The 24,592-nt window shown below is 39.2% G+C and overlaps 1 protein-coding gene across 1 annotated transcript in view; it reads right to left on the reverse strand.

Annotated features, from left to right (window-relative positions):
- Window positions 1–24,592, reverse strand: part of adamts3 (ADAM metallopeptidase with thrombospondin type 1 motif, 3) — a 130,013-nt gene that overhangs the window by 13,084 nt on the left and 92,337 nt on the right. Inside the window, exons 14-19 of the mRNA XM_055039473.1 lie at window positions 21,815–21,948; window positions 21,168–21,291; window positions 17,337–17,417; window positions 11,482–11,645; window positions 10,213–10,369; window positions 5,000–5,132 (exon numbers count right to left, since the gene is read on the reverse strand). Coding sequence (XP_054895448.1) covers window positions 5,000–5,132; window positions 10,213–10,369; window positions 11,482–11,645; window positions 17,337–17,417; window positions 21,168–21,291; window positions 21,815–21,948 — 793 coding nt within the window. The remainder of the gene's footprint in view (window positions 1–4,999; window positions 5,133–10,212; window positions 10,370–11,481; window positions 11,646–17,336; window positions 17,418–21,167; window positions 21,292–21,814; window positions 21,949–24,592) is intronic.

Below are 24,592 nucleotides of genomic sequence, written 5' to 3' on the forward strand. Positions count from 1 at the left end.
ATTCATTGTTTCTGTTGATTTATTTTGGATATTTATAACCTCGTCCAACTCCAGAGTTAAATGTTCATTAGAATCTAAAGCTTACTGATTTATTTAACTGGAAAATGGTCTCAAAACAACAATATTATCATTTGTCACAGTAACGTCTGGAACAATTTATCATCCAGTAAAATGGATTATTGTGACAGCAAGATATAGGCGCTTGTTTTAAGTCAATAAAATTCATTAAAAATGATGAATATTTCATTCATCATTTTTAATAATTCATTAAAAATGATGAAAAATAATAGTTTCATTGGCAAATTATTTCATGTATTGTTTTTTATACTATCGGTGAAATGATTGGCCATAAATATGAAGGAATTAGTGACTTAAAACAAGCGCCTATATCTTGCAGAACCTGATGTTCTAAACTACCTGATGTTCTAAACTAAAACAATATGCACTGGATTTTATTACCAAATAAAAATAATAATAATAGTTTACACTTATCACGTTCATGTTTCAGGGGAGAAAATAAAAGTTGGTTTCAAAAAAGTTGTTCCTCAGATTTGAAAGTTTTTTTCATACTTTGCAGGTCTGGAGCCGAACGGAGCAGCCGGCGGCTAACATTAGCGCTCTCAAACGTTACCTGCATTGAAGTTTATGATAACCTGAAGCAGCCGCCTCATGCTGCGTCCCCGTTCGGGTGGGCGAGGCTGCCAATGAGCGTCCTCCCTGCAGACGCACTCACAGCGTTTCTGTCAGCAGCAGCAGCTCTCTGCTCTGCCTCACAGGAAGCCAAACAGCTCCCCTCCTCAAAGTGCTGCTTCTACCTGCTGTCATTCACACAGCTGCTTTTTCTCTGCTTGATCTTTTCCAATATGACTCACACTGATGTAAAGCGGAGCTGAACTAAGAAATCCTCCTGAATTTGGTGAATTAAAAACTTTCTCTTTTTTTGATAACCGGGATTCGACCTCAGTAGTTGACATATTGTAGTTTCATCATTAACTGTCTTTTATTCACGTCTTTCTTCCAACAATCTTCTCCAAAGAGGAAATTATTATTCCTGCACATGATTAGAGCTAGAATCTGATCATTTGATTAATTTGTTCATTATTTCATTATAAATGACAAGAACCAGGGCTCAGCATGAGGTAAAATTAATACCTCATGCTGAATTTTTAGATAAACTCACAGTTATGACTTATTATTAATATTATATTCAATATTCATTTTAACATTTGTGTGGAGAAAAATCAGACGTTTTTTTGGACTGAGTTTAGTTAAAAACAAGCCTGAAAAATAAGCAAGAAATGATAAAAACAACCCAAAAAATGTATCTTGTGGTGACTGTGGCATTCATCTTAGTAAAACATGTATTAGGTTTAATAATACATAAAAAGTCATTTGTCTCATATTTTGTTCAAAAATATAAACTAGCTTTTATGCTTTCTGTGTTTGTCTTATTTGTCCTAAAACAGTTTTTCATGCACTGGAAAAACTAAAAATCTTACCAAGTATTTTTGCCCAGGTTTGCTTCATACACTTCAAATAAGTAAAAATTAACTTACAATTCACGTTTTCAGCAAGACATAGAAAATAATTTATTAATATTTATGGAAAAATACTTGGCAGATTATTTTGTTTATAATATTTCATCTGTGTGACTTTATACTATCAAAATAAATAAGATTTCTGTAGAACAAAATGTTGAAACAATGAATTATAAACTGGAAGGAAAGTGTGGAAGCATCACCTATAAGGACAAAATGTGGATGGAAAACATGAATGTCTCCTGAATGACTAATTTAATTAATCAATTATACCAGCAATTATTGCGATAAATGATAATATTGTTGTTTTGAGATCATTTCAAATAATATACTGATGGTAGCATAATCATGCAAGGTTACCCTCTCAAAGACCAATAAGCAAACAACCAAACACATTAAATAAACAGGAAATAAAAACCACAAAACCATAAATAAGACGGATTACACGACTTCCTATTCTGTCTTGTTAATTTGTAGTTGAGCTTAGTGATTTGTTGATGCAGTTTGCCCTTCAGAGCCACCGTAGGTTCAATCAGTAGTCAGATTTTCCCATCATCAATACAAGATTTTGATGAGAAGTAATGCACCACAGGATGGAACCAGCTCTTGTGACAGAAGCTTCTGGAAACACAGCGAATAGACGCCATAATCAAAGCTAGAGCTTTTCTGAGAGACCTTGTTCTTGTTGGCCTTGTCCAGGTGGCGTATGCTGCTTTTACAGCTGAAAATCACAGGGCTTTATTTTTGAAAGTTCAGCAGTGTTACACTCACTTTCACAATCAGCAACACTCCTGCAGGCATTAGGTGGCAGAGGAGGTGACGGTTCAACGCCCGACAACAGCAGCAGCAAAGAGCTCAGAGCAGATAAACCCAGGGAAGACGAAGGATGTGGGGATAAAAACTCAAACTTCAAAATCAGATGATAATGGAGGGTACTGTTTTAGTTTAGCTGTATGCTAACAGGGCTGTTTCTAGCTTTATGGGGGCCCTGAGCAAGATGCTGTTTGGGGGCCCCAAGTTTATCAAACTACAATGAAAAGATTCCCAACCGAAACACGGACTTCCTTTAAATCAAAGCTAAATTCTGTGATATCTTTAAGTCTGTAGTGCAATTTTATTACCCTTTGTTATGTCACTGCAACTACTTTCTGCTTTCATCATGTAAAGCACTTTGAATTACAGCCTCAACTAAAAATTACTTCAATTAATCTGTTTTTAGAAACAGACCAAAGCATTTCAGAGAAAGACATCTGAGTGAAAACTGCATCAAACATCGGCTCTGAGGAAGTTTTTAAAAAGTTCAGCAGCAACTTGGGATTTCATCAAACAGCAACGATTTCATGAAAAACATGATTAATCTTCCCTTCAGAAACCCGAAGAGTCCAAAGTCTTTCTTTCAGCTCTGCTTAAAACCAGGGAGTATTGATCTGACATGACGCTCTGATGCTTCCTAATAGGTTTCAGCAGCACTAGCAGACAGACACTCCTCCTTACATGCATCACAGGCGAGTTTGATGACTCTGTTTATTCATTCTGGTAGAGGATATTGGTGCAGCTAGAAAACTCCAATTCAAACTCTTGCAAAAGCAGAAGGGAAATGAGAAGATTTACAGTCTGTCTACAGCATCTACGTTCAGCGAGAAATCATTCTCTCAAACTTCTGGGTTACTGACAAAAAGTTCAAAACATTAGTGAGTAAATAAGCCTCTGTTTATGCATGCTAAGCTGTTTCAAATGATGCATTAGACTTAAACAGAAATGGAAGCAGTAATTTCACCGCTTTCATTAGCTTGTAAATTACCTCCATTGTCTTATCAACGCGTCGTCAGGGCAGACGGCCATGTCTGCCTAACAAACACCTGTAATTTGGACGCATTTCTGAGGCAAACATCTGCATATATTATGCAGATGAAACTCGGTAAAATCTGAGGAGGTTTTAGAGCGAAGGCGCCGTCATTTCTGCTGCGGCACAAACTGATCCTGACTGGCAGCCAAAGGAAACCAACCTCTACAAACAAACAATTACTATTTTCATCAAGACTTTGGCTATTTATTTTTTCAAATAATAAAGTATTTTTATATGACTTTGTTTAACCTGCCAAAACACATGCTATTGTTCAAATGAGATGTTTTTGTAAATGAGTTGAGACTATAAGTGGGGTGCAACTCTACATGTATTCATATTCGGTTTTCCCCAGACATCCATCATGAGTGTCTGCATGCTGGTAATGAATACACCAATCACAGAAACCATCAGAATATACATTTTCACAACAAAGAGCAATGTAGAAACTTTATTCAATCTAACCGCTAATTAAAACGTTGATCATAAAGCATTAATTTACTAGCACTTTACTGTGCTAATGCTAAAGCTAAGGCTAAAACTCTAGTTTTATTGTTGTTGAGTCCTTGATGAATTTTCCAAGTGACCATGATCAGAAACGACATCAGCAGATTGTTTCATTGTTTCGCAAAGCCTTGAAGCAATGCATTCTGGGTGAAGAATAAACGCTGCACCGCATCACAAGAGGCGAACCGGCAGATTTGTTTATTAGCAGCCCTGTTAGTTGTTTGTTCTTATAAGTGAAGTATTATTCTGTAAACCTCATACCTTCTTTTTATTTTTGTCATTTGTTCTATAAAGATTCTTGGAAGAAAAGGAGACAAAGAGACGAAAAGCATCTGGTGTGTTAGCATCCTAGTAAAATATAACTGAATCTGATTATATTTTCCTACGTGAGTTTTTCTTGTAAGCGGTAACAGATGCAGGAAACAAACTATGCATCATGCAGAAAACTCTGGTCTTCCTCTGACCTCTCATGACGAAGACGTTCAATTATTGAAAGGGTCTCGAAAAGGAAACGTTGGAGTTTTGAAAGTTTGCAAAACTTTGGTGGCAGAAACTGAGCCGTGTCTAGTTCTGCTTTCATAAATAAAAAAATGTAATTCCATTTTTTCATAATAAAAAATTGTCTGACATGTGGTCTGCTGTGCGCTATGTAGTTCAAAGTGCAAAGACATTGTTTGAATGTTCAATGAATTTAGAAGTAAATGTTTACATGCAGACTTTCAATGCCCTTGTAACAGAGAGCAAAGTGTGCATAGTATGTCTGCACTCTAGAGAAAGTTTCACCCTGAGTAGCAAAGGGAGTTTATTTCCAATTTCTGTGTAGAAAACAAACAAGGTTTTAGTTTCTTTTTCACTCTTCTGCCACACCTGCATTAAATCCTCACATTTTTAATCAAATTTTTTTAGCATCACTTTCTCTTAACAATTTAATTTTTGTATTTTGAGAAATAAAAAAACAGAGCTGATTTTAACAGGATAAGTTTTTCATTTCAACTTTCCTCTAAATCTCAGAAAAAAAGGAGAATTACATTTAGGTAATGCAACATTTTTATCCTTTTATTGAACTGTAATCATTGTATTTCTGTGCTTTGTGACTGCAAGCTGTACTCACTGAGGCTGAGTGCAGTCCTGAAGGTTACACATTCGGCGGATCGGCTTCGGCTTCTTGTTTGCCTCACAGTATCCGCGGTGGACCATCTTTGTGTCTCCCTTCTTCCTACAGCCGTACTTGGTGTACTGAAACCCTGTGGGAGAGGAGACTCGCTTTAATTACGGATTGCTTGGCAGCGCATAAAAAGGAAGCAATTGACTCGAAGACATTTGTTAAATGGTTTAAACGGCAGCAATAATCAGCCACAGAGCTCCAGAAGCAGGATCGTGTTGTCAGACATAAATATCTCCACCTCAGCAGGGAAATCTTAGATTTTTATGTGCCCAGGCCCCCAAGGCTTAAAGTGGCTTTTATGAAATATATATATATATATATATATATATATATATATATATATATATATATATATATATATATATATATATAAAATAAAAAAATTCCCTTCTCACCCACCGCGGGTGGTTCTTATCCTCTGAGCCTGGGAGCTTGAGGGTTCTGCGCAGTATCTTGGCTGTGCCAAGGACTGCTGCACATTTCTGGACTGAGATGTCTGATGTTGTTCCTGGGATCTGTTGTAGCCACTGCTCCAGTTTGGGGGTTACTGCCCCGAGGGCCCCGATGACCACAGGCACCACTGTGGTCTTCACCTTCCAGGCCCTCTCCAGTTCCTCCCTGAGGCCCTGGTATTTCTCTAGTTTCTCGTGCTCCTTTTTCCTGATGTTGCAATCACTTGGTATTGCTACATCTACCACAACGGCTTTCCTCTGATGTTTATCCACTACGACAATGTCTGGTTGGTTCGCCATTACCATTTTGTCTGTCTGGATCTGGAAGTCCCACAGGATCTTAGCTCTGGCGTTCTCCACCACCTTTGGGGGTGTTCCCCACTTTGATCTTGGGGTTTCCAGTCCATATTCTGCACAGATGTTTCTGTACACTATGCCTGCCACTTGGTTATGTCGCTCCATGTACGCTTTCCCTGTATCAGTGCAGTGTGCTGCTGGACTGTCTCAGGGGCCTCCTTGCACAACCTACACCTTGGGTCTTGTCTGGTGTGGTAGATCTGGGCCTCTATTGCTCTGGTGTTTAGGGCCTGTTCCTGGGCGGCCAGGATGAGGGCCTCTGTGCTGTCCTTGAGTCCAGCTTTTTCCAGCCATTGGTAGGATTTACTGATATCAGCCACTTGGGTTATTTGCTGGTGGTACATCCCATGTAGGGGTTTGTCCTCCCATGATGGTATCTCTGGCACCTCAACCTCCGTTCCCTGTTGTCTGAGACATTCACTGAGCACATTGTCTGTTGAGGCTTTGTCCCTGATGTATTTATGGATCTTAGTTGTTTCGTCCTGGACAGTGGTTCTCACACTCACTAGTCCTCTGCCTCCTTCCTTGCGGCTCGTGTACAGTCTCAGGGTGCTGGATTTGGGATGGAACCCTCCATGCATTGTTAGTAGCTTTCTGGTCTTAATATCTGTGGCTTTTATCTCCTCCTTTGGCCAGCTAATTATTCCAGCAGGGTATCTGATTACTGGCAAGGCATAGCTGTTTATCGCACGGATTTTGTTCTTGCCATTGAGCTGGCTTCTCAGGACTTGCCTTATTCGTTGGAGGTATTTAGCTGTGGCTCCTTTCCTTGTGACCTCATCGAGGTTGCCATTTGCTTGTGGTATACCTAGGTACTTGTAACTGTCCTCTATGTCTGCTATTGTTCCTTGTGGGAGTGAGACCCCTTCTGTGTGGATGACCTTCCCCCTCTTTGTCACCAGCCGACCACATTTCTCTAGTCCGAATGACATCCCAATGTCAGTGCTGTAGATCCTGGTGGTGTGGATCAGTGAGTCGATGTCTCGCTCACTCTTGGCATACAGCTTGATGTCATCCATGTAGAGTAGGTGACTGATATTGGCCCCATTTTTGAGTCTGTATCCGTAGCCAGTCTTGTTGATAATTTGGCTGAGGGGGTTCAGGCCTATGCAGAACAGTAGCGGGGACAGAGCATCTCCTTGGTATATGCCACATTTGATGGACACTTGTGCAAGTGGTTTGCAGTTGGCTTCAAGGGTGGTTTTCCACAGCCTCATCGAGTTTGCAATGAAGGCTCTCAGAGTCCTGTTGATGTTATACATCTCTAAGCATTCAATGATCCAAGTATGCGGCATTGAGTCATAGGCTTTCTTGTAATCAATCCAAGCCATGCACAGGTTGGTGTGTCGGGTTTTGCAGTCTCGGGCAACTGTGCGGTCTACGAGGAGTTGGTGTTTGGCTCCTCTGCTATTTACACCGATACCCTTCTGTGCCGTGCTCATGTGTTTATCCATGTGTTTGCTTATCTTGGCCGCTATGATGCCTGACATGAGCTTCCAGGTTGTGGAGAGGCAGGTTATTGGTCGGTAGTTGGGTGGGACTGGACCCTTTGATGGATCCTTCTGGATTAGGATTGTCCGCCCTTCAGTTAACCATTCAGGGTGAGTCCCACTTTGTAGCAGCTGGTTCATTTGGGCTGCCATTCGCTCATGGAGAGCAGTGAGTTTCTTTAGCCAGTAGGCATGGATCATGTCAGGCCCTGGTGCTGTCCAGTTTTTCATACCTGAGACTCTTTCTTGGACATCTGTCACAGTGATGGTTACCGGGGCTTGCTCAGGGAGGTTGCTGTGGTCCTCTCGTAGAGAGATCAGCCACTGTGCATTGCTGTTGTGGGACGCCTCCCTTTCCCATATGCCTTTCCAGTATTGTTCCGTCTCCAGCCTTGGTGGGTCTGCTCTGTTGTTATTGTTACCCTGCCATTGAGAGTACACCTTAGCTGGTTGAGTGGAGAAGAGCCGGTTAATCCTTCTGGATTCATTCTCCCCTTGTGTATCTCTTTAGGCGGCTGGACAAGGCTTGGAGCCTCTGTTTGGCAGTCTCGAGTGCTTCAGGTATGGGCATCTGCCTGTACTTTATGGGTACTGGTCTTTTCATTGCACCCTTGTGGAGCTCTGACAGTTGGCTCACTTCCCTCCTTGTTACCTTGATTTTAGCCTCTAACCGTCTTTTCCATGGTGGGTATTGGGTCTCATGGTTGCTCTTATAGCCAAGTATCTCAAGGATCACTGATGCTGAGTTGTAGATCAGCTCATTGGTTTCTGTTATGGTGTTGGTAGGGATCGTTCTCAATGCTGCATTCACATTCTCAATGAGACTTTCAGATGGTACTTCACTCAGCCGTTGTAATTGGCGCCGGGGAGGCCTGGTTGTCATTCGGGTCATGATTCTCTCTCTCAGGTCAGCAGCTGTCTCGTTCAGCTCTGTTTCGCTCATTGGGGCTGTGTATCCCCTCACTGGGTGGGGACTTGTAGTTAAGTCCCCACAGTCCTGACATCCGGGTTCCTCCCTTTTGCCGTAGCATTTGTGTTGTATCTCGTCAATCTCAAGTTGTGATAGCAGTTGCCGTTTGCGGATGTTGGAACACTGAGCTACAAGTTGTTTAGCGCTTAGTGTTGACTGGGGATGTCGAAGTAACCATTCCTTCCCCAGTCTTTGCATGTAACCTCTCTGACTAGGGTTACTTGAGTAGTAGCATTCCAACAGATCCACATTTTCATCTCTCGCCCATTTCCGTCTTGTTCCAGTAGCCCATTTGTCATCAAGGTGCTCTGGTTCCCCAACACCTGACGCAGACCTTGTTTGGCCGGGCGACGTCTGAGCCGGCATGTTATGCAACTTAGTATCTCTCATGGTATGAGGTAGGCAGTAGCTTGAAGGGTCTTGCCTAAGGACCCAGACTGGATTCGAACCCTGCCCTCTCGGGTGATATACTGATGCCTTATGTATTGAGCTATCCAGTCAGCTATATAGCTATATATATATATATATATATATATATATATATATATATATATATATATATATATATATATATATATATATATATATATAGCTATATATATATATATATATATAAAACATGTTGTTACAGTTTGTTATGATGCTAATAATCTGTGAAAAGATCGATCTCTTCCCCCTCCTTACTGAGCTGCTACTGCCGTGTGGAGAGATGCACCAAAAACAACCAATTAGAGCCAGGAGGAGGGTCTTAGTGCTGACAATCATACTCATGTACTCGGTGCTAAACGTGCAAGAGGAGGAGAAATTACTTACCGGCACAGGAAAGCTGTTTATCCGCGGTGCTAACTACCATTAGAATTTACAACAGGCTCTGCCAACTGCATGATTGACAGCACTAAGCCCCGCCTCCAGGCTCTGATTGGTTGCTTCTCGTTTGCACCGAAGAAGGCAGATTTTCTATCTCATATTATGCTGTCAGAACATGGTGACAGTTTCAGCAAATATGTAAAAATATAGATATATTTTTTATAAAAGTTACATTCTGCAGCTTCAAGCACTCCAGCTCAAACGAATAAACAAGCTGCATTATTTTTGGTTCATGCAGCAGAGGATCAGATACTGAGCAGACAGTGGAGTGGATGGAAAGATCCTCAACCACAGCAGGCAGAGCGTTGCCACTCAAAACCCAACAGATGGGTCCCATCGAGTGATTAAAACGAGCAGAGAGCAAAAAATTATTCAAATGAGGCGTCAGATGATTTATAGCAACTGACTGTCCGTAAATCAGGAAAGAGAAAACAAATCGAAAGGAAAGTCTTTAGAACAGGGGAGTCCAAACTTCATGTAATGTGGGTCAAATTCAGTAAGTCAATAGAACGTGCAGGGCGAAAATATGTAAAAGATAAAATAAAATAACGGAAAGATTCAAATAAAACCAAGCTTTATTGTGGATTATGTACTTTATTCTCATATTTTTATGACTTTATACTCAAAATCCGAATTTGTTACAACATTAAAAATTTATTCTCTTAATATTATGTAATCATTCTCCTAATATTCCAACTTTGTTTTGTAAAATGCATCTTATTTCTTTTAGTTTTATAACCATGCTTGCAACATTATGTGCTTATTATCATAATGCCACTTTATTCTCGTATTATTATGACTAACCTCATATGGCTATATTTGTATAGAATATTACGCCTTTATTCTTGTAATTTTAGGACTTTATAGTCATAATTTTATATTTTTGCTCTGTCATACTAATTCAACTTGTTTAAAGTGTGAGAATTAAACTGGGATGATAGTTTCTGAACTGGGATGATAGTTTCTGAACTGCTGCTTGGCGGAGTGGCACTTGGAGAAGGAAACGTTAAAGTGACGCTTTACCTCCAGAGCAGGGCTTTGAGCAGGGCGACCAGCTCTTCAGAGCCCACTCGTACGCTTCCTCCTGGATCACGTTGTTGTTGTTGACCGGCACCGAGTCCTCGTGGATGATGTACTTGTACATTAATGTGGATCGAGTCTCATTGTCCTTCGGTATAATCTAGGAACCAGGAAGAGAGTGAAAACAAAAGCCGGCGGGTTACAGCCTGATCCACGGCAAATCTGCAGTGAGAGACTGGAGCTGTTCAAATAAACTGTGGATAATTTCAATAGGAGGGGAAAATAACAAAGCCAGGATGCTTCATTGTGCAGCCATGCTAAGGTAATTGGCTTGCGATGAGACGGGTAATTAGAGGAGAGTGAATGAAGGTTAGAGAAAGAACTGCGACACCAGAAGGTGAAGCAATTCTTTACTTCTCTAATTCTGTGTTATCTTTAATAAAAACACAAGTTATTATCTTCCTACTGAAATACATCAGAGCAGCTCTGAATAATAACATAGTCACGTCTCAACGACTCATTAAAAATGGTTCATGGAAACCTTTTCACTTTGTCTCAGAATAATCTTCAGATTAAATCACACCGCTACAGCTGGAGTTAAACACCTGTCAAACCGAAGGCCCGGGGGCCACAAACGGCCCGCCGTAATGTTTTATGGGGCCCTCTAAACTCCAGACGCCTCCAGGTGTTTGTTGTGTTTAGCACTAATGTGTATTTGTGCGATTATTCAAAATTTTCACAACTTCACTAGCTGCAGTATTTCTTACTTTTTGCTGCACTTGGTGTCAAGTTACAGTCGGTTATCAATATGACGAGTAACAAAAAGTCCCATTTAACAAAAAGTCATACATAAGCGCAAATACTGCAAATTTTTTCAAAATCTCAAAATCTTTGAATTTTATAGCAAAATCACACAATCATGAAATCCTGGATGTTCAATATTATTTAAGAAGTTCTCGTTCCATTGGCAGATTATCTCACCTATAACATGATATTTTCTGATGTTATAAGTAAAATAATCTGCTAGTGGAACTGGAACTTTTTAATCAATATTGAGGAGTTATTGACTTAAAACAGGCTCCGATATCTTGCTGAAAAGTTACTTTAAGTTAGTTTTGTCTGGTTTCAAGCGAACCAAGATATTTGTACTAGAAACCAGACCAAAAATACTTGGTAGGATTTTGTGTTTTTGCAAATCTGACTTTGAGAGAAGTTTCCTGACGTTTTCGTGGCGTGAATCTGTTTCTGAGCCTCTGCCCTGCAGCGCCTCACCAGAACCACCACTGGGTCGTGCAGAGGTCCGTCGGTGTGCAGCGTCTCCACGTCTCCCTCCAGGATGTAGTGCCACTCCACTCCCAGGTCAATGAAGCTCCTGGATTTCAGCTCGTCTCCCTTCCCGTTGAGGATGTAGTGTCCTGTTGCCTGGTTCTTGATTGCTGCAATCAATCATTCCATGGGAGAAATCATCAGACTGGAGAAAAATCCAGAAAACCTCCTCTGCCAGCCTGACCTCTGCTCTGATCTATATAAAGCTGCCTGAACATTTAAGTCTGAGTTAATCACACACAATAACACTGATTGCACTTCCATGCAAAGCATAAGGTTATGATAGAGCTTAGATTATTTAAATATCAACATTAATCAGAAATATTTAATAGGCGCTGAGTTTTAGACACTTTTTCTCTGGTGCACAACTTTAGTAACAATGAAAAAAAAACATTTTTAATTTTTACTAAGAAAAAAATCATGCAATGGATAATGACATACACTTTAACATTTATGCACTTGCAAAAATTCAGAGTTGTGGGCAGATTTCTACAGACAAAAATGGATTTTTAGTTATTTTTAAGCCAGTTGTGAAATATAAAGAAGTTTTTTGTGACAAAACCTCATCATCATTGAATGCATGCAAATATCTTTGTGCACTTAGAATAAGAAAAGTGACTTACAAGTACATTTGAACCAAGTAAATGATTCTTTACTATTAACAAAATAAAAGCTCCACTGGTGGATTTTTTCACTTCAGACATTTTCCCCATTTTATAAGCAACGACAACTGCCAGAAGAGTTAGTATTTTATCAATATTAAGGAATAATTGACTTAAAGTAAACTTCTACATGTTTCTGAAAATATTTTTGTAAATTAGATGGTTAGATTTTGTGTTTCTGCAGAGATAAAAAAAGAAGCTTTTGGTCATTTTATCTCTTTCTAAATGTCTCAACTCTCAATTTTTTCATATGTATTGTTTTTATGTCTCATTATTATCGAAACTAAAGTGCTTTATGTACATTAAAATGAGCTGGCATAAATTTTAAGACTGAAAAGTACAAGAAGGGACCAGACAGAAGAAAAAAGAAAACCCATACGTGTTTCAGGGACAACGAAACAAAAGTTGTTTGTTTAATATAAGTATGATTTATGAGCTTGAAAAACTGATTGATGACTAAATTACTTCCATTACTGAGATTCACTTAAATGTTGTGACTATCAGACTGAAAACCAGACGTTGATCATCACTTTTGGCGTCTTGAGGGGAGAAATCAACTTGCAGTTTGGATTTTTCCTTTTATTGCCAGTTTTTCTGCAGATGGTTAAAGCAGCTCTAGGTGTTTTATTGTCCTTAGAAAAAACTTGATGCCTGAAGACTCTCTAGTTGTTTTTCCAGGATTTAATGAGCACAATTATTTGTTCTGAAAATCTAAATTTCTGTTGTGGTCATTAAAACCCCACAGCTTGCTGTGACGTCTCATTAGTTAGTGTGTGCACCAGAGGAAACTGGCCCCTTTCCTGACTATTTGTTTCAGGCAGCTCTAACATTTTGTAGCATCATGACAGGAGATGTGAGTTTTGAAGAAAACAGCAGTTTGAAGAACAAGCAGGCCAGTAATCTTTCTCTCAGCGTCATTTTCAGGTAATGACGGCAGAAGAAGAGCGTTTACTGATGAAGAGGAGCGATTCTGATGCTGGCGTTCAGACGCTTCACATGAGCGGGTCGGACTCTGTGAAATGTTTGCAGCTGCTGGGTTTGTGTTTCTGTTCTGCAGTATCGATTTTCCCCACAGCCAAAGAGAATAAAAGAAATAAAGGTAATCAGTTGTGAAGCGGTTTTCTTTCTCACTGGGCTCCCGGCAGGCGCCTCAGCAGGCAGCAGGGCGAACCGTAAACAACCCGGAAAAACGGTAAACAAAGGAAAACAAAGGGTGGAAATCTGGTCCCAGTATCACCAAATACTGGACCGGATCGCAACATTTATTTAGAGTTATGTTTCATATTAATTTAATTACATTTTTTTAGTTTAAATTTCTTTTTTTTTTTTTTTTAAAGATTTGTATGATTTAAATCAGAGGTGCTCAACATGGGGGGCATGACACAAAGGCGGGTCGTGGAGGTCCGTTAAGAGGGTCGCGACGTTTGTGATGAAACATTTTTGTGTATTTTAATATTAACATCAGTTAATATATTTATCTAATGATTATGCATTTTCAGGAAGTAGGACTTCCTGAAGAAAAATTTAATCTGTGACGTTTGACGCCTCATGAATCCATAAATGTTGTGCATTTTGGATTTTTGGTGTTTTAGTTACGTTCTGCCTGCTGGATCACTGTAAATAAAAAGAAACCTATTAATAAGATAACTCTCATTTCAGATGAAAACGCCGATTTAAAGAACTTTTAGCTCATTTGTGATTCCATTTGCTCCACATTCAGTTTTCTCTTATTCCAAACGGTGCCAGCAGTTTTCCCCGGCGGTTTGCGGCGGGCGGCCATGACGGTTCTTCTGTTCTGAAGCCAGGATGTTTCCTGTTGCTCCGCCTGAAAGAAGCGAACCCTTCCCACGACAAAGCGGCAGCAGGCAGCCGTGCGTGCGTGTCGTTTCAGAACCATTCCTGCTCGTCGTTTGGCACCGCTGCTGCCTCTGCGGACGTCAGAGCGACCCATTCGACGTGCACAAAGGTTCCTCACAGATGCTGGCTTTTGAATTGAGCGGCGATAAGAAGCCGGACGGCGCCGCTCCTCTCCGCTCCGCAGACATGATTGTTCCAGGTGTCTGAAAAGGGTTCGGGACGGGTTTCCACCTCAGACCCAGAAACAGGGCAGCAGCGTTTCTGCATGTGGTATTAAAGTTTCAGTTGCCTGGAAACATCAACATCCAATGAACTCGCAGTTTAAACCTCAACATTTCATAACTTTCTGCAAAAGTTGCTTCATTTTCTTCTATAGCTACAAACTGAGTCTTTAAACTGTGTTGAAAAATGTTCAAATTATGTAAAATAACTTTAATTTCTTCAATTTTCTGTTTTGTGTCATTTTAAGTTGTTCATTCTTTTTGTTGGATCTTTGTAGCTTTTTTCAGAAATAATTGTACTTCACTGTTTAAAAAGTTAGCAGCCATTTAAAGTCTCTTTCTGCTCCTTTTATAATAAAAATCAGTTTTGCCAAAGAAAACTCAGACTGATCCGATCTGATATTTATCAGATCCATAAACAAATCTCTGTGGGATAAAAACTGACCTTTTGGTTTTGGTCATTTTATCTCTTTCTAAATGTCTCAACTCTTTAAAGAAACATAAAACATTTTTTGCAAGAATTTTCAACTCATTCCAGCATAAAGTGAAATGAAAGTTGGCAAAAGTGTGACGTTACATAAATGTGAAGGTTTGCATTTTGGTTTTAAAAATATCTCCAGGTCAGATTTATTCATCTTTCAGCCCAGAAGACTTTATGTCAGCTGGTTTGGTTCACTCCACAGTTTATCTTATTTTTTATTTCTACTTTACAGACAGAAAACAGAAATAATTAGTTATTTTGTCATTTTTCCTGAGTTCACTTCAAAGAGCATCTCTCAGCTTTAGTCAGAGGCTATTTTTGTTCTAAATACTGAATAAATTATGCTTTCATTGAGTCATTTCCAAAACATGAAGGGAAAAGATAAACTGCATGTTTGATGCATTTAGTCGTTTATCCGATGAACAACCGAATCCTGCTGCTCCGATAAGCTTTTGCAGAATAAATGTTGGAAACAAGTTGAGATGTTTTTAATCTGGAACGAGTGTTAAGGAAAGATAGAAAAATACCTTATTCCAGATGTATTACAATCAATAAGAACACAGGAAGGGGAAAGTCATATCTAAAAATATTAACATGGAATTTAGAAACATATTTCTTTTTATTTTCATAAAACATTAAAAAGAGCAGCAAGTCCTTAAAATGAGACGTTTTCTGAAAACGACCCGAGAAATTTGACTTGTGGAGCAAAAGATTCTTCAAACTGTTTGAGAAAGTTAAAACAATATCTACACTCAGAGCTGAAAAAGTGATATATTTTTTATATCTTTTATTTATTTATATTAAAAGGACCTGGCATAAACTGACACCTATGTTGGCTTTTATTTGCAGCAGTAAATGAAAACAGAGGATTCAGCTGTTCATTAAAAAGAACAGAAATAAAATGGAAAGACAATGAGACATAAATTAAAGTTAAAGTTTTCACACTGCAGAAACAAAATCTGACAAAGAACTTCGGTTCAGTTTCTAGTTAAAATATCTTGGTGCTCTCGGAATAAGACTAAACTAATTCAGATGGATTTTTGCAGCAAGAAATTATTCACTTATAACAAGACATTTGTCCCATTTTATAATCTACCATCAACATTATGTAATTATTTACTTAAAGTCCCATTTCGTCTAAGTTCGTTTTGTTTTATTTCAGGTCTTTGATATTTACACTAGAAACTAAATAAAAACACTGGGAAACGTTTTGAGGTCGATTATGAAAATCAGATCAAACTTTTCCAGGTCAGTTACGACCTCTGACCTCGTTTTCTTTTCTTCTCTCGATTGTTTGCAGGTCTGCTGGAAAAGCTGAAGCTTCCTAAAACTTCATCTTTTGTCCTGACTGTGATTCTGTGATTAGATGTTTTTGTTTTGTGAATTATTGGATATGTTGTTATGGATTCTCTGCTGTTTGTTCTGTTCAAAGGCCAGAAAATTAAACTTGTGTTTTGACAGAAAAAACATCGTTTTGTTTTCAGCCGTGGCCTCTGTTGGCCTTGGAGACCCATCGTTTATTGCTTCCTTTCTGTTTAAGATCAGCGTGAAGACACGAAGTAAAGACTGAAAATAAATTACTTTTATGCTGAGCCGGGTTTTCAAGTTCGCTGGTCCTTGATTTATTTTCTACATCTCGTGTTGCTTCCTCTTCGATTCCAAAGGTTGCAAACAATCACAGCTATTTATTTCTTCATAAATGTCAGAATAATGGAGAGATTATTTGATGAGAAAATAGATTTAAGCATGTTTTTATGCCTCCTACCAGTTTGTTACATGTTGGATTAACATTAATGTTACTATGTATTTAAAGACACAACTTTGAATTTTGAAAAAAACAAAAACAAAACATGTTTAATCTGAAATTTTAGCCCCCAGCTGCTCCGGCCTCCATGTTGAACACCTTCGATTTAAATAAAAACACATTTAAAAAGTTACAAAAATGGTTGAAAATGAAGCTAAAATATAAATCAAAGCAAAAATAATAAATTAAAAGGTGATCACTCTGTGACTTTGAACATAACTTTAACTTTCAACCCAAAGTTTTGCGACTCATTTTGTCAGACGGAGGGGGAGAAGTTGCATCACAGCTCTAATAAATGTGTGGAAACTTTCCGCTGGTCCTTTTCGTCTTCAGGAAATTATTGCTTTGATGATTTCTTTGCTTTTCTGAACATTGAAAAGCGTTGTGGTATTTGCCAAGTCATTTAGCCGGGTAGCTTTCCATGGCCTCTCAGCAACCTTTCAGAGTTCAACGTCTTCATTAGAGGTTTTATTCCCTAATTAGAGAAATGAAGCGGCTTCGCCCCGACTGGTAATCTGAGCTTGAATAACGCTGACTCATCCGACACGCGGCCAGAAATATCTGTGGACTCAAACTCTAAGAACACATTTTTACCCAGAAGCGACTCTTTAACAGGTTTATGAATAATGAATGAGCAGGTGAATTCTCTCGGGTCGGGAAAATGACGAGATAAATTATGCAGAGTTTCTAATCTCTGATTTTAGGGAACATTTTCCAGTTAGAGCTCCAGCGAGGCGGTGAGGACGGGCCGAGGCGTCCGGAGGAAAGACACTTACCCAGGATCTGCGGGCCGGCCTCGTGTTCCTGGATCAGCACGTGTCTAGCTCCAGGAGGAACATGAAACATCTTAAGGTAACCTTCGGCGAGTTCGCAGCAGCAGCAGCAGAAAGGGGAGGTTAGGGAAGACGAGAGAAGACAGAAAAGTTAAGCAGATCTAGAACTAAACTCTTTGTTTGCAGCAGCGGACATCAGACTTCTGCAGAAACTTTCTTCACTCTGGATCTACGCAGCGACGTTTAAAGAAGAGAGAAAGTTAAAAAAAAGTTAATGTTCCTACAGAAAACACATTGAAACAGGCCCAGCGCTGCAAAAACACAAAGTCATACAAAGTACATCTGATGTAGTTTCTAGAGCAAATACCTCAATACTCTGTAAAGCAGACAAAACTAACTAATAAGAAACTTTTTAGCAAGATAAGAGGATGTAGATTTGAGTAAATGATTATAATGTAAAGACAACTTTCATTTGTTCAGTCCTAGCAATTAGAAGAGAAACTAAAATAAACTGCAACAAATGGTTCAGAAAGTGAAATTAGAAATTCTACATGTAATGTAAAATAAATAAAGTCTTTATTGATCAGGAACATTGTCACAGACACCCAATCCTTTATTTTTTGCAATGTCTAATCAAATACAGATATTGATATTGGATCGGTGTATCTGTACTTTTTCCAGTGTGAAATAACCAGAACTTTTCCATCAAATTTAGGATTTACTGACTTAAAGAAAGTGCACCAGTTGCAGTTTTCTGGCCAATTACTTTAAAAACCCTGACCTGCTGATTCTGATTTTAACCAGATTTTGCTAAATATAGGAAGAAAGTTGCTCATTGGCAACAGTTGTTGTTAACTGAAACAAATTTGACTAAAATCAGCTTTAAGTCTAAACTGATCCCAGATCTGAGGAAATCGGAGCCGTGTCAGTCAGTTTTGTCTTATTTTAAGGGGGTTTAAGATATTTGCATTAGAAACTAGACCAAAATACTTTGTGAATTTTTGTGTTTTTGCAGTGAAACAGAGTTCATTCTGCCTGTAAATGAACTGCCTCTGCAGGCCGTTTCAATGTGGCAGAGTTATTCTACTCTATTTGTGCTTTTCTGCTGCAGATGTCCGCCGCTCACAAACCCGCCGCCACTCACCCAGAACATTTCTAGACTCCTCACTTTCATTTAAAAACACATTGCGAGCTCCTTTGGGCAGAGAGAAGGCTCCTCTGGTCTTCCCTTCAGACAGAAACAGATCAGTTAGTCGTCGCTTCTCCGCCTCTCCTGGCAGCAGCGGCGATTCAAGGAGGAAAGTTTCTAATCCACAGCAAAACCACTCAGGACGATCCGACACGCCGAGAGCAGCAGGTTGGAAAACCACAGGCAGAACGGCAGCAACATTCACTGGAGTTACTTTATCAGAAAGTATCTCTACTCTAAACTGAGTAAAATGTCAGGATTAATGGAAAACAAACATGTTTTAACCAGAAATTCACCAGACAGACAAACACCTGCAGCTGTTATTAACGTTTCATAAGTTTTTTATTGATAGAAACTGATTTGGAAAGAAAAATATTTTTGTTGTTTTTTGTTACTTATATAAATTTTTGTTCTTAAAATGCCAAAATTTCCACTTAACTTTATATTTTGTTTTGTCTGCTGATGTAATTTGGAAATATTAAACTCTGTGCTTGAGTAGATATTTTTTGAGTCATTTTTTGTGCAGCTACTTTTTTCTTTTACTTGAGTAACAACATGTTGAAGTGGTACGACTCTCACTTCAGAGCAGCTCTGTGCGGCTGGACTGCTGCGCTCAGCACTCAAAGCTTCAATCACGTTTTTCACGTTTTTAAAGAATGAATCTGGAGGCCATCGGAGCAGCAGGGCAATAAAGAAATAAAGAAAAGGCTCTTGTGGTAAATTGGCCCAGTGGATGTGAGTCATCGGGCCGAACCGAGCGCCGGTTCCACTGAATCACACTCAGAGCCACCAATTACACGCTGGATTGCCTCCAAAGGTCGGCGGCTCGGTTCTGAGGGACCGAAAAACTACATTTGTCTTTTTAAAAGCCACAAACATGACAACGAACAACATCTTCTACATATTACGAGGCAAAGACAGGAGAACCAAAACAGACACTTAATTAGTCACAGCGGTTTGAGACGCGATTCTTCTGATTTCTACGGCGTTAGACGTCCATCTGCACTACAGGCTGGGATACTTGCATGGTGAGCTTTCCATCAGCGGGGAGTCATTTCTCTTGCTCAACTGTTTTCCTGTAGAAAAGGTGATTGGTTAAATAAAACACTGCAAGAACCAAACCTTACGTGTTTCTGGTCTGGTGCTAATGTCTTAGTTTGCTTGAAATAAAACAAAACTGAGTTATATGGAGGAATTTTACTGCCATACGTTGAGAGCGCTCAAAACGTTTCTCTGCTCGGATCAAATCTCCACTCACAAACTTTGCTGCTGTTAGGAGGAGACAGAAACCTGAGGGTGAATCCATTCCAGTTATTTATTCATTCCCACAGCTAAAACAGAGAAAACATTTTCTAAAAAAACTAAACGCGTCTTCTCCAGCCTATTGTCGGCTCAGCAGGGAGCCGTTTTCCTCTTTAAGAGACAATCTGGTTTTTTAGCAATGTGTAAAATAATAATAATCACAGAGCTTCAACCAATAAAGCTTCGCCAAGATTCTTAATGAAATTGCAGCTTTGATTAAAACGATACAACAACACCTCCTATGTAGGCTCATTTGCTCCGACTAATTCTTCTAAACGGCTCATTTATCCACTCTGAATGCAAATTTAGCACATTAGCAAACAATCTGCTGCAATTTCTACACCTCCATAATCTTACTCAGCCTTCCAGTTTCACCAAAACGTCCCACACATTAATATCCGTCCAGAAAAATCTCATTTCCATCTGTTCAATACTGGGATAGGAACACAGTTAAGGACCTTTAACTAGACCAGAAATATCTGAATGTTTACTAAGGATTTTATTGATGTGTCATGTACTTTATATTTAGTTGTTGCAATTATAAGGTAGCAAGAAAATTACTTTTAAAATAACTTGTGATTACAGAGTGTGGTGTGTGTCTGTGTTTAGATGTGGTTTTAAAAACTTTCCATTATGAAATTACAAGAAGTAATGAATGAATGAGAAGCAACATTAAAAAAGGCCTTGGAGGCTGAAAGTGTTTTAAAGTTTCACTCTGACATTCAAAACCTTGAACACATCCAGGAATTAAGTGGTTATTTTAGGTTAACGCAAGAGATTTTATAGTACAACTTAAACATGCACTATTTTATGTTTCTGCTAAAATAATAGGTGGATAATGGTCATTATTAATATTAATTATATTCATTTGACACAAACTCATAATTAGCCTAAAACAGTCAATGTAATCAGAAGAGAACCAATTAAAACACATATTAGCTAAATCATAGAATAAATATATTTAAACAGCAACAACATTAGGAGCAATATCAAGGAAGATGAGTGGAAATGCATGCCACACTTTTCAGATTTTTCAAATGTAAAATATGTAGCAAGCTGTTCCTTGTTTTTGTTTGTATTTTTGTCTGGGTTTGTTAAACTATCCTGAATAGAGCAGGAAGTGTGCAGCTAGCTGTATGTCACACAGCTAGCTGCACCTGGAGCAGCCGCGTGCTGCTCCAGGTGACCCCACCTGGTGACCTCACCTGGTACCCCACCTGGTGACCTCACCTGGTGACCTCACCTGGTACCCCACCTGGTGACCTCACCTGGTACCCCACCTGGTGACCTCACCTGGTACCCCACCTGGTGACCTCACCTGGTACCCCACCTGGTGACCTCACCTGGTTTCTTTGGAGTCCGGGTGAAGGTTCCCTTCACGGTCCGGCAGTGGGAGTTGTCTCCACCACAAACACCACATTTATCCTCCACCTTGTTGGAGCCGATCTCTCTGTCACAGCCGACCTTCTGCACAGACAGAAAACACAACAAGGCGACGATTAGCTCTGGAAATTAGACCGAAACAACTTTGGCCAGTATCGATCATATTTAGTGTCCAATCTGATTGATGGAAAAGTTTAAACTTTCTTCTTCTCCTTTTCAACTCGTCTGGAATTTCTGATCCTAGTTCAGGATTTATTTGAGGAGTTTTTGAGAAGCTGATCTCCTGGTTGTAAAAAAAAAAAAAAGAATCTTATTGCTACGGCTATAAATCATTACAGTAAAGCAAGTAAAAGCTAAAATCTGGTTTTGGCTGCACAGCATCCAAAACCAGAGGGAATGACTGAAATGTTTGAACAAAACAAACTAATGCAGCAGCGCTAATCCAACATGCTTCCACCACTAGCAGCCGGGTTCTGCAGATTATGTCTTTAAATCCATCAGATTTTCTTTGAACTTGTTCAAATGTCGATGACAGATAATATGAATTTAATTAAAGATCGCTGTTCAAACAGCAGTTCAAACATGATGTGTTTTCAAAAATCCTCACCACACATTCTCCACGAACGCAGATGCTGTAGGCGTCCTTGTACGAGCACCGCGTCCCATCATGCACCAGCTGCTTCAGGTACGCCACGTCTCCGGTCTCCTTTGACTGGCAGTACAGGTGGCACCGCTTGTTAGCTAGCAGAACAGATCAAAAAGAGTCACTGAACAGCTTCAGCTATTACAGCTGGAAACCAGAGATCAGGATGAAATCTGCAGCAGCAGCGTCTTCACAGGTCTGCCTAAAAAAATCAGTCCTCCAGCAGCAGCAGCTGATCCAGAACGCTGCTGCTGCTGGAGTTCTGACTAAAACCAGGAAGTTTTAGACTAAAACCAGGAAGTTAGAGCACATCATGCAATTTGAAAGTCCTTAAACTGAGAGAGCAGACTTTCAAAAGCTAGTGGTACTTTATAAATCACAGAACGGCTTAAATATCTGCTGCTGTTGTATTAACCTTCCAGACCTCTCAGGTCTTCTGGTTCTGCTCTGCATCCAGAACCAGAACCAAACATGAAGAAGCAGCTTTCAGCTTTCTGCCAGTAGCAACATCCGGTCGGTGATCATGTGACTCCGGATGTGAAAGAAGCGTCTCCACTGCAGGTTTGTGAGAAAATAAACCAATTTCTACCAGAAAACCACATCAAAACGTTGAATCGAAAAGCAGTGTTTCCAGTAAGCAAACTTATTTTTGAAAAGTCAAATTACGCATTTATATGGAAACACAGCTATTGTTTGATATTGACATGCCAAAATAATTACCTGTAAAGTAACAATGCTTTGCTGCTAGTTAAAAACTCAGTAAGTTTTTCAACCTGTTTGCAGGGCTGAGCATTTATTATTTAAGTTCAATTAATCTGCACTAATTAGATTAGTGAATCTATCTGAATGGCATAAATACAAAGCAAAACTAAGTTTACACACATTTAACCTCAATCTTTTTTATATTTAAAGTGAAATACTGTTTCATTCAGATGTATGATCTCAAACAGAACTCATTTCTCACAGATGCTCCAGTTCTTGCACCTCATGCTGGTTCACCTGTGACCCACTTCCTGGCTGAACTGCAGGCTGATGCAAATAGAAAGAGAAAAAACCTGCCACATGCCTGCATATTTGCACCATATCATTTTATTTAGGGCTTCTTGTTCTGTCTGTGCAGCTGCTGACATGGACCAGAAAATAAAAACAAATGTCTGAGCTAAAGCAATATTAAATCAATAATTCCTTAATATTGATGAAAAAGTTCTAGTTGCATTATTTCACTCATTACAGAACATTTTTCCATGTCATAAGTGATATAATCCACCAGAACAACCGGTACTTTTTTATATCAATATTAAGTAATTATTGTCTTATTTCAGGTGAATTGAGACATTTGGACCAGAAACTGGACCAGAACGTTTGGTGAGATTTAGTTTTTTATGATGTGAATCAGAAACTGCTGTTGTGTGTAAATGAAAATGTGGATGACTCCATCAGCAGCAGTTTGCAGCAGCGGTGACAGAAACGTGAGCTGTGAGCCTGAATGCAGCTCGGCCTTTTGCAGCTTAGGTCAAAGGTCGCCATGGCAGCGTCAGTAGGTTTTCTACTCACTTTTGGCCGCATCACCCATCAGACGCCAGAGATGAACTAAATGTTTCTCTCCTGCTTGTACGATTTTACTCCCAGGCATCTGCAGGGCTTTGATGAGAAATGTGTGGAGTTGTGCTTTCTCCATGCGGGTCGGTTTTCCACACAGACCAAATAAATGTAATTGGGAAAATGTCCCCTAATTGGACCTGTGAGCATGCTCCTCCTCCAGTGTGTCTCTTTGATGTTCTGGGTGTCTCACATGGAAAATGGATAGATGGCCTGAAAGAGCTTTTCATTTAGTAATTTTTCTTAATAACAATTGGTTGTTACTCTGTTTCTTAAGTAACTGTGAAGTCTATGTCACAGGGTTTAAAACGTCTTTCATGTTAAAATAAAGTCCAACAAGTTCTGTCATGTCTATGAAGTATTAATATTTATGAGCAAATTAATTAATTTATGAGTTTCAATGCTCTCTACACACAAACACTGGATCCCAGCGAGTTCTCAAACAGCTAATAATGAAATTAATTAAATATAAGGTCATATTTCTCTGCCACTTTGAGCATGTGACATGTAGAGGTGAGTGGTTGAGCAAAAGCTTATGTAATGCTAATGCTAATATTGAGTGATTGCTGCAGCAACTAGCTGATTAGCATTCATGTAAACCGGGTAGCAGCATGAAGTGTCCAATACCAATTTATTTTTGAACTGCAAAGAAAATCCAAAAAAAGCCTGAATTCAAATAAAGAGCAAAGTGTTTTCAAACAGTTGCAGAGTGAGTTGAGCTAACACTAAAGAACTAATCGCAAACATTACCGCCGCTAATACTAAGGCACAACGCCAACAGTGTTTAGAGGAAGCTAAAGCTAACGCGCTAATTTTAGTTGATACCAAATCTTCAACACAGACGTCAACTAAAAGTTTTCAAAACAGCCAAATCAATTAGCATTTCAGTGTGCTAAATGTTTTCAAAGTTAGCTCATTAGCATAAACGTGCTACTTCAGGAGAGCTGAAAGTCTTATGCAGTTTAAGGAACAAACTTTTCTGCTCACATTTTTGACTCAAATTTACTGAAGCAGATTTTTTTTATATTCAATAGCAAAATTAAATCAATTAAATCAGACATGAGTTTGTGTTGAAAAGAAAATGAGAATCAGACTAAATTACCTGATTATTACGTCTCTACAAACAATGTTTACTGCATTATA

This window comes from Poeciliopsis prolifica, unplaced genomic scaffold (assembly GCF_027474105.1).
Source record: "Poeciliopsis prolifica strain line A6 unplaced genomic scaffold, Auburn_PproV2 SCAFFOLD014, whole genome shotgun sequence".
In the NCBI taxonomy this organism is placed as follows: Eukaryota; Metazoa; Chordata; class Actinopteri; order Cyprinodontiformes; family Poeciliidae; genus Poeciliopsis; species Poeciliopsis prolifica.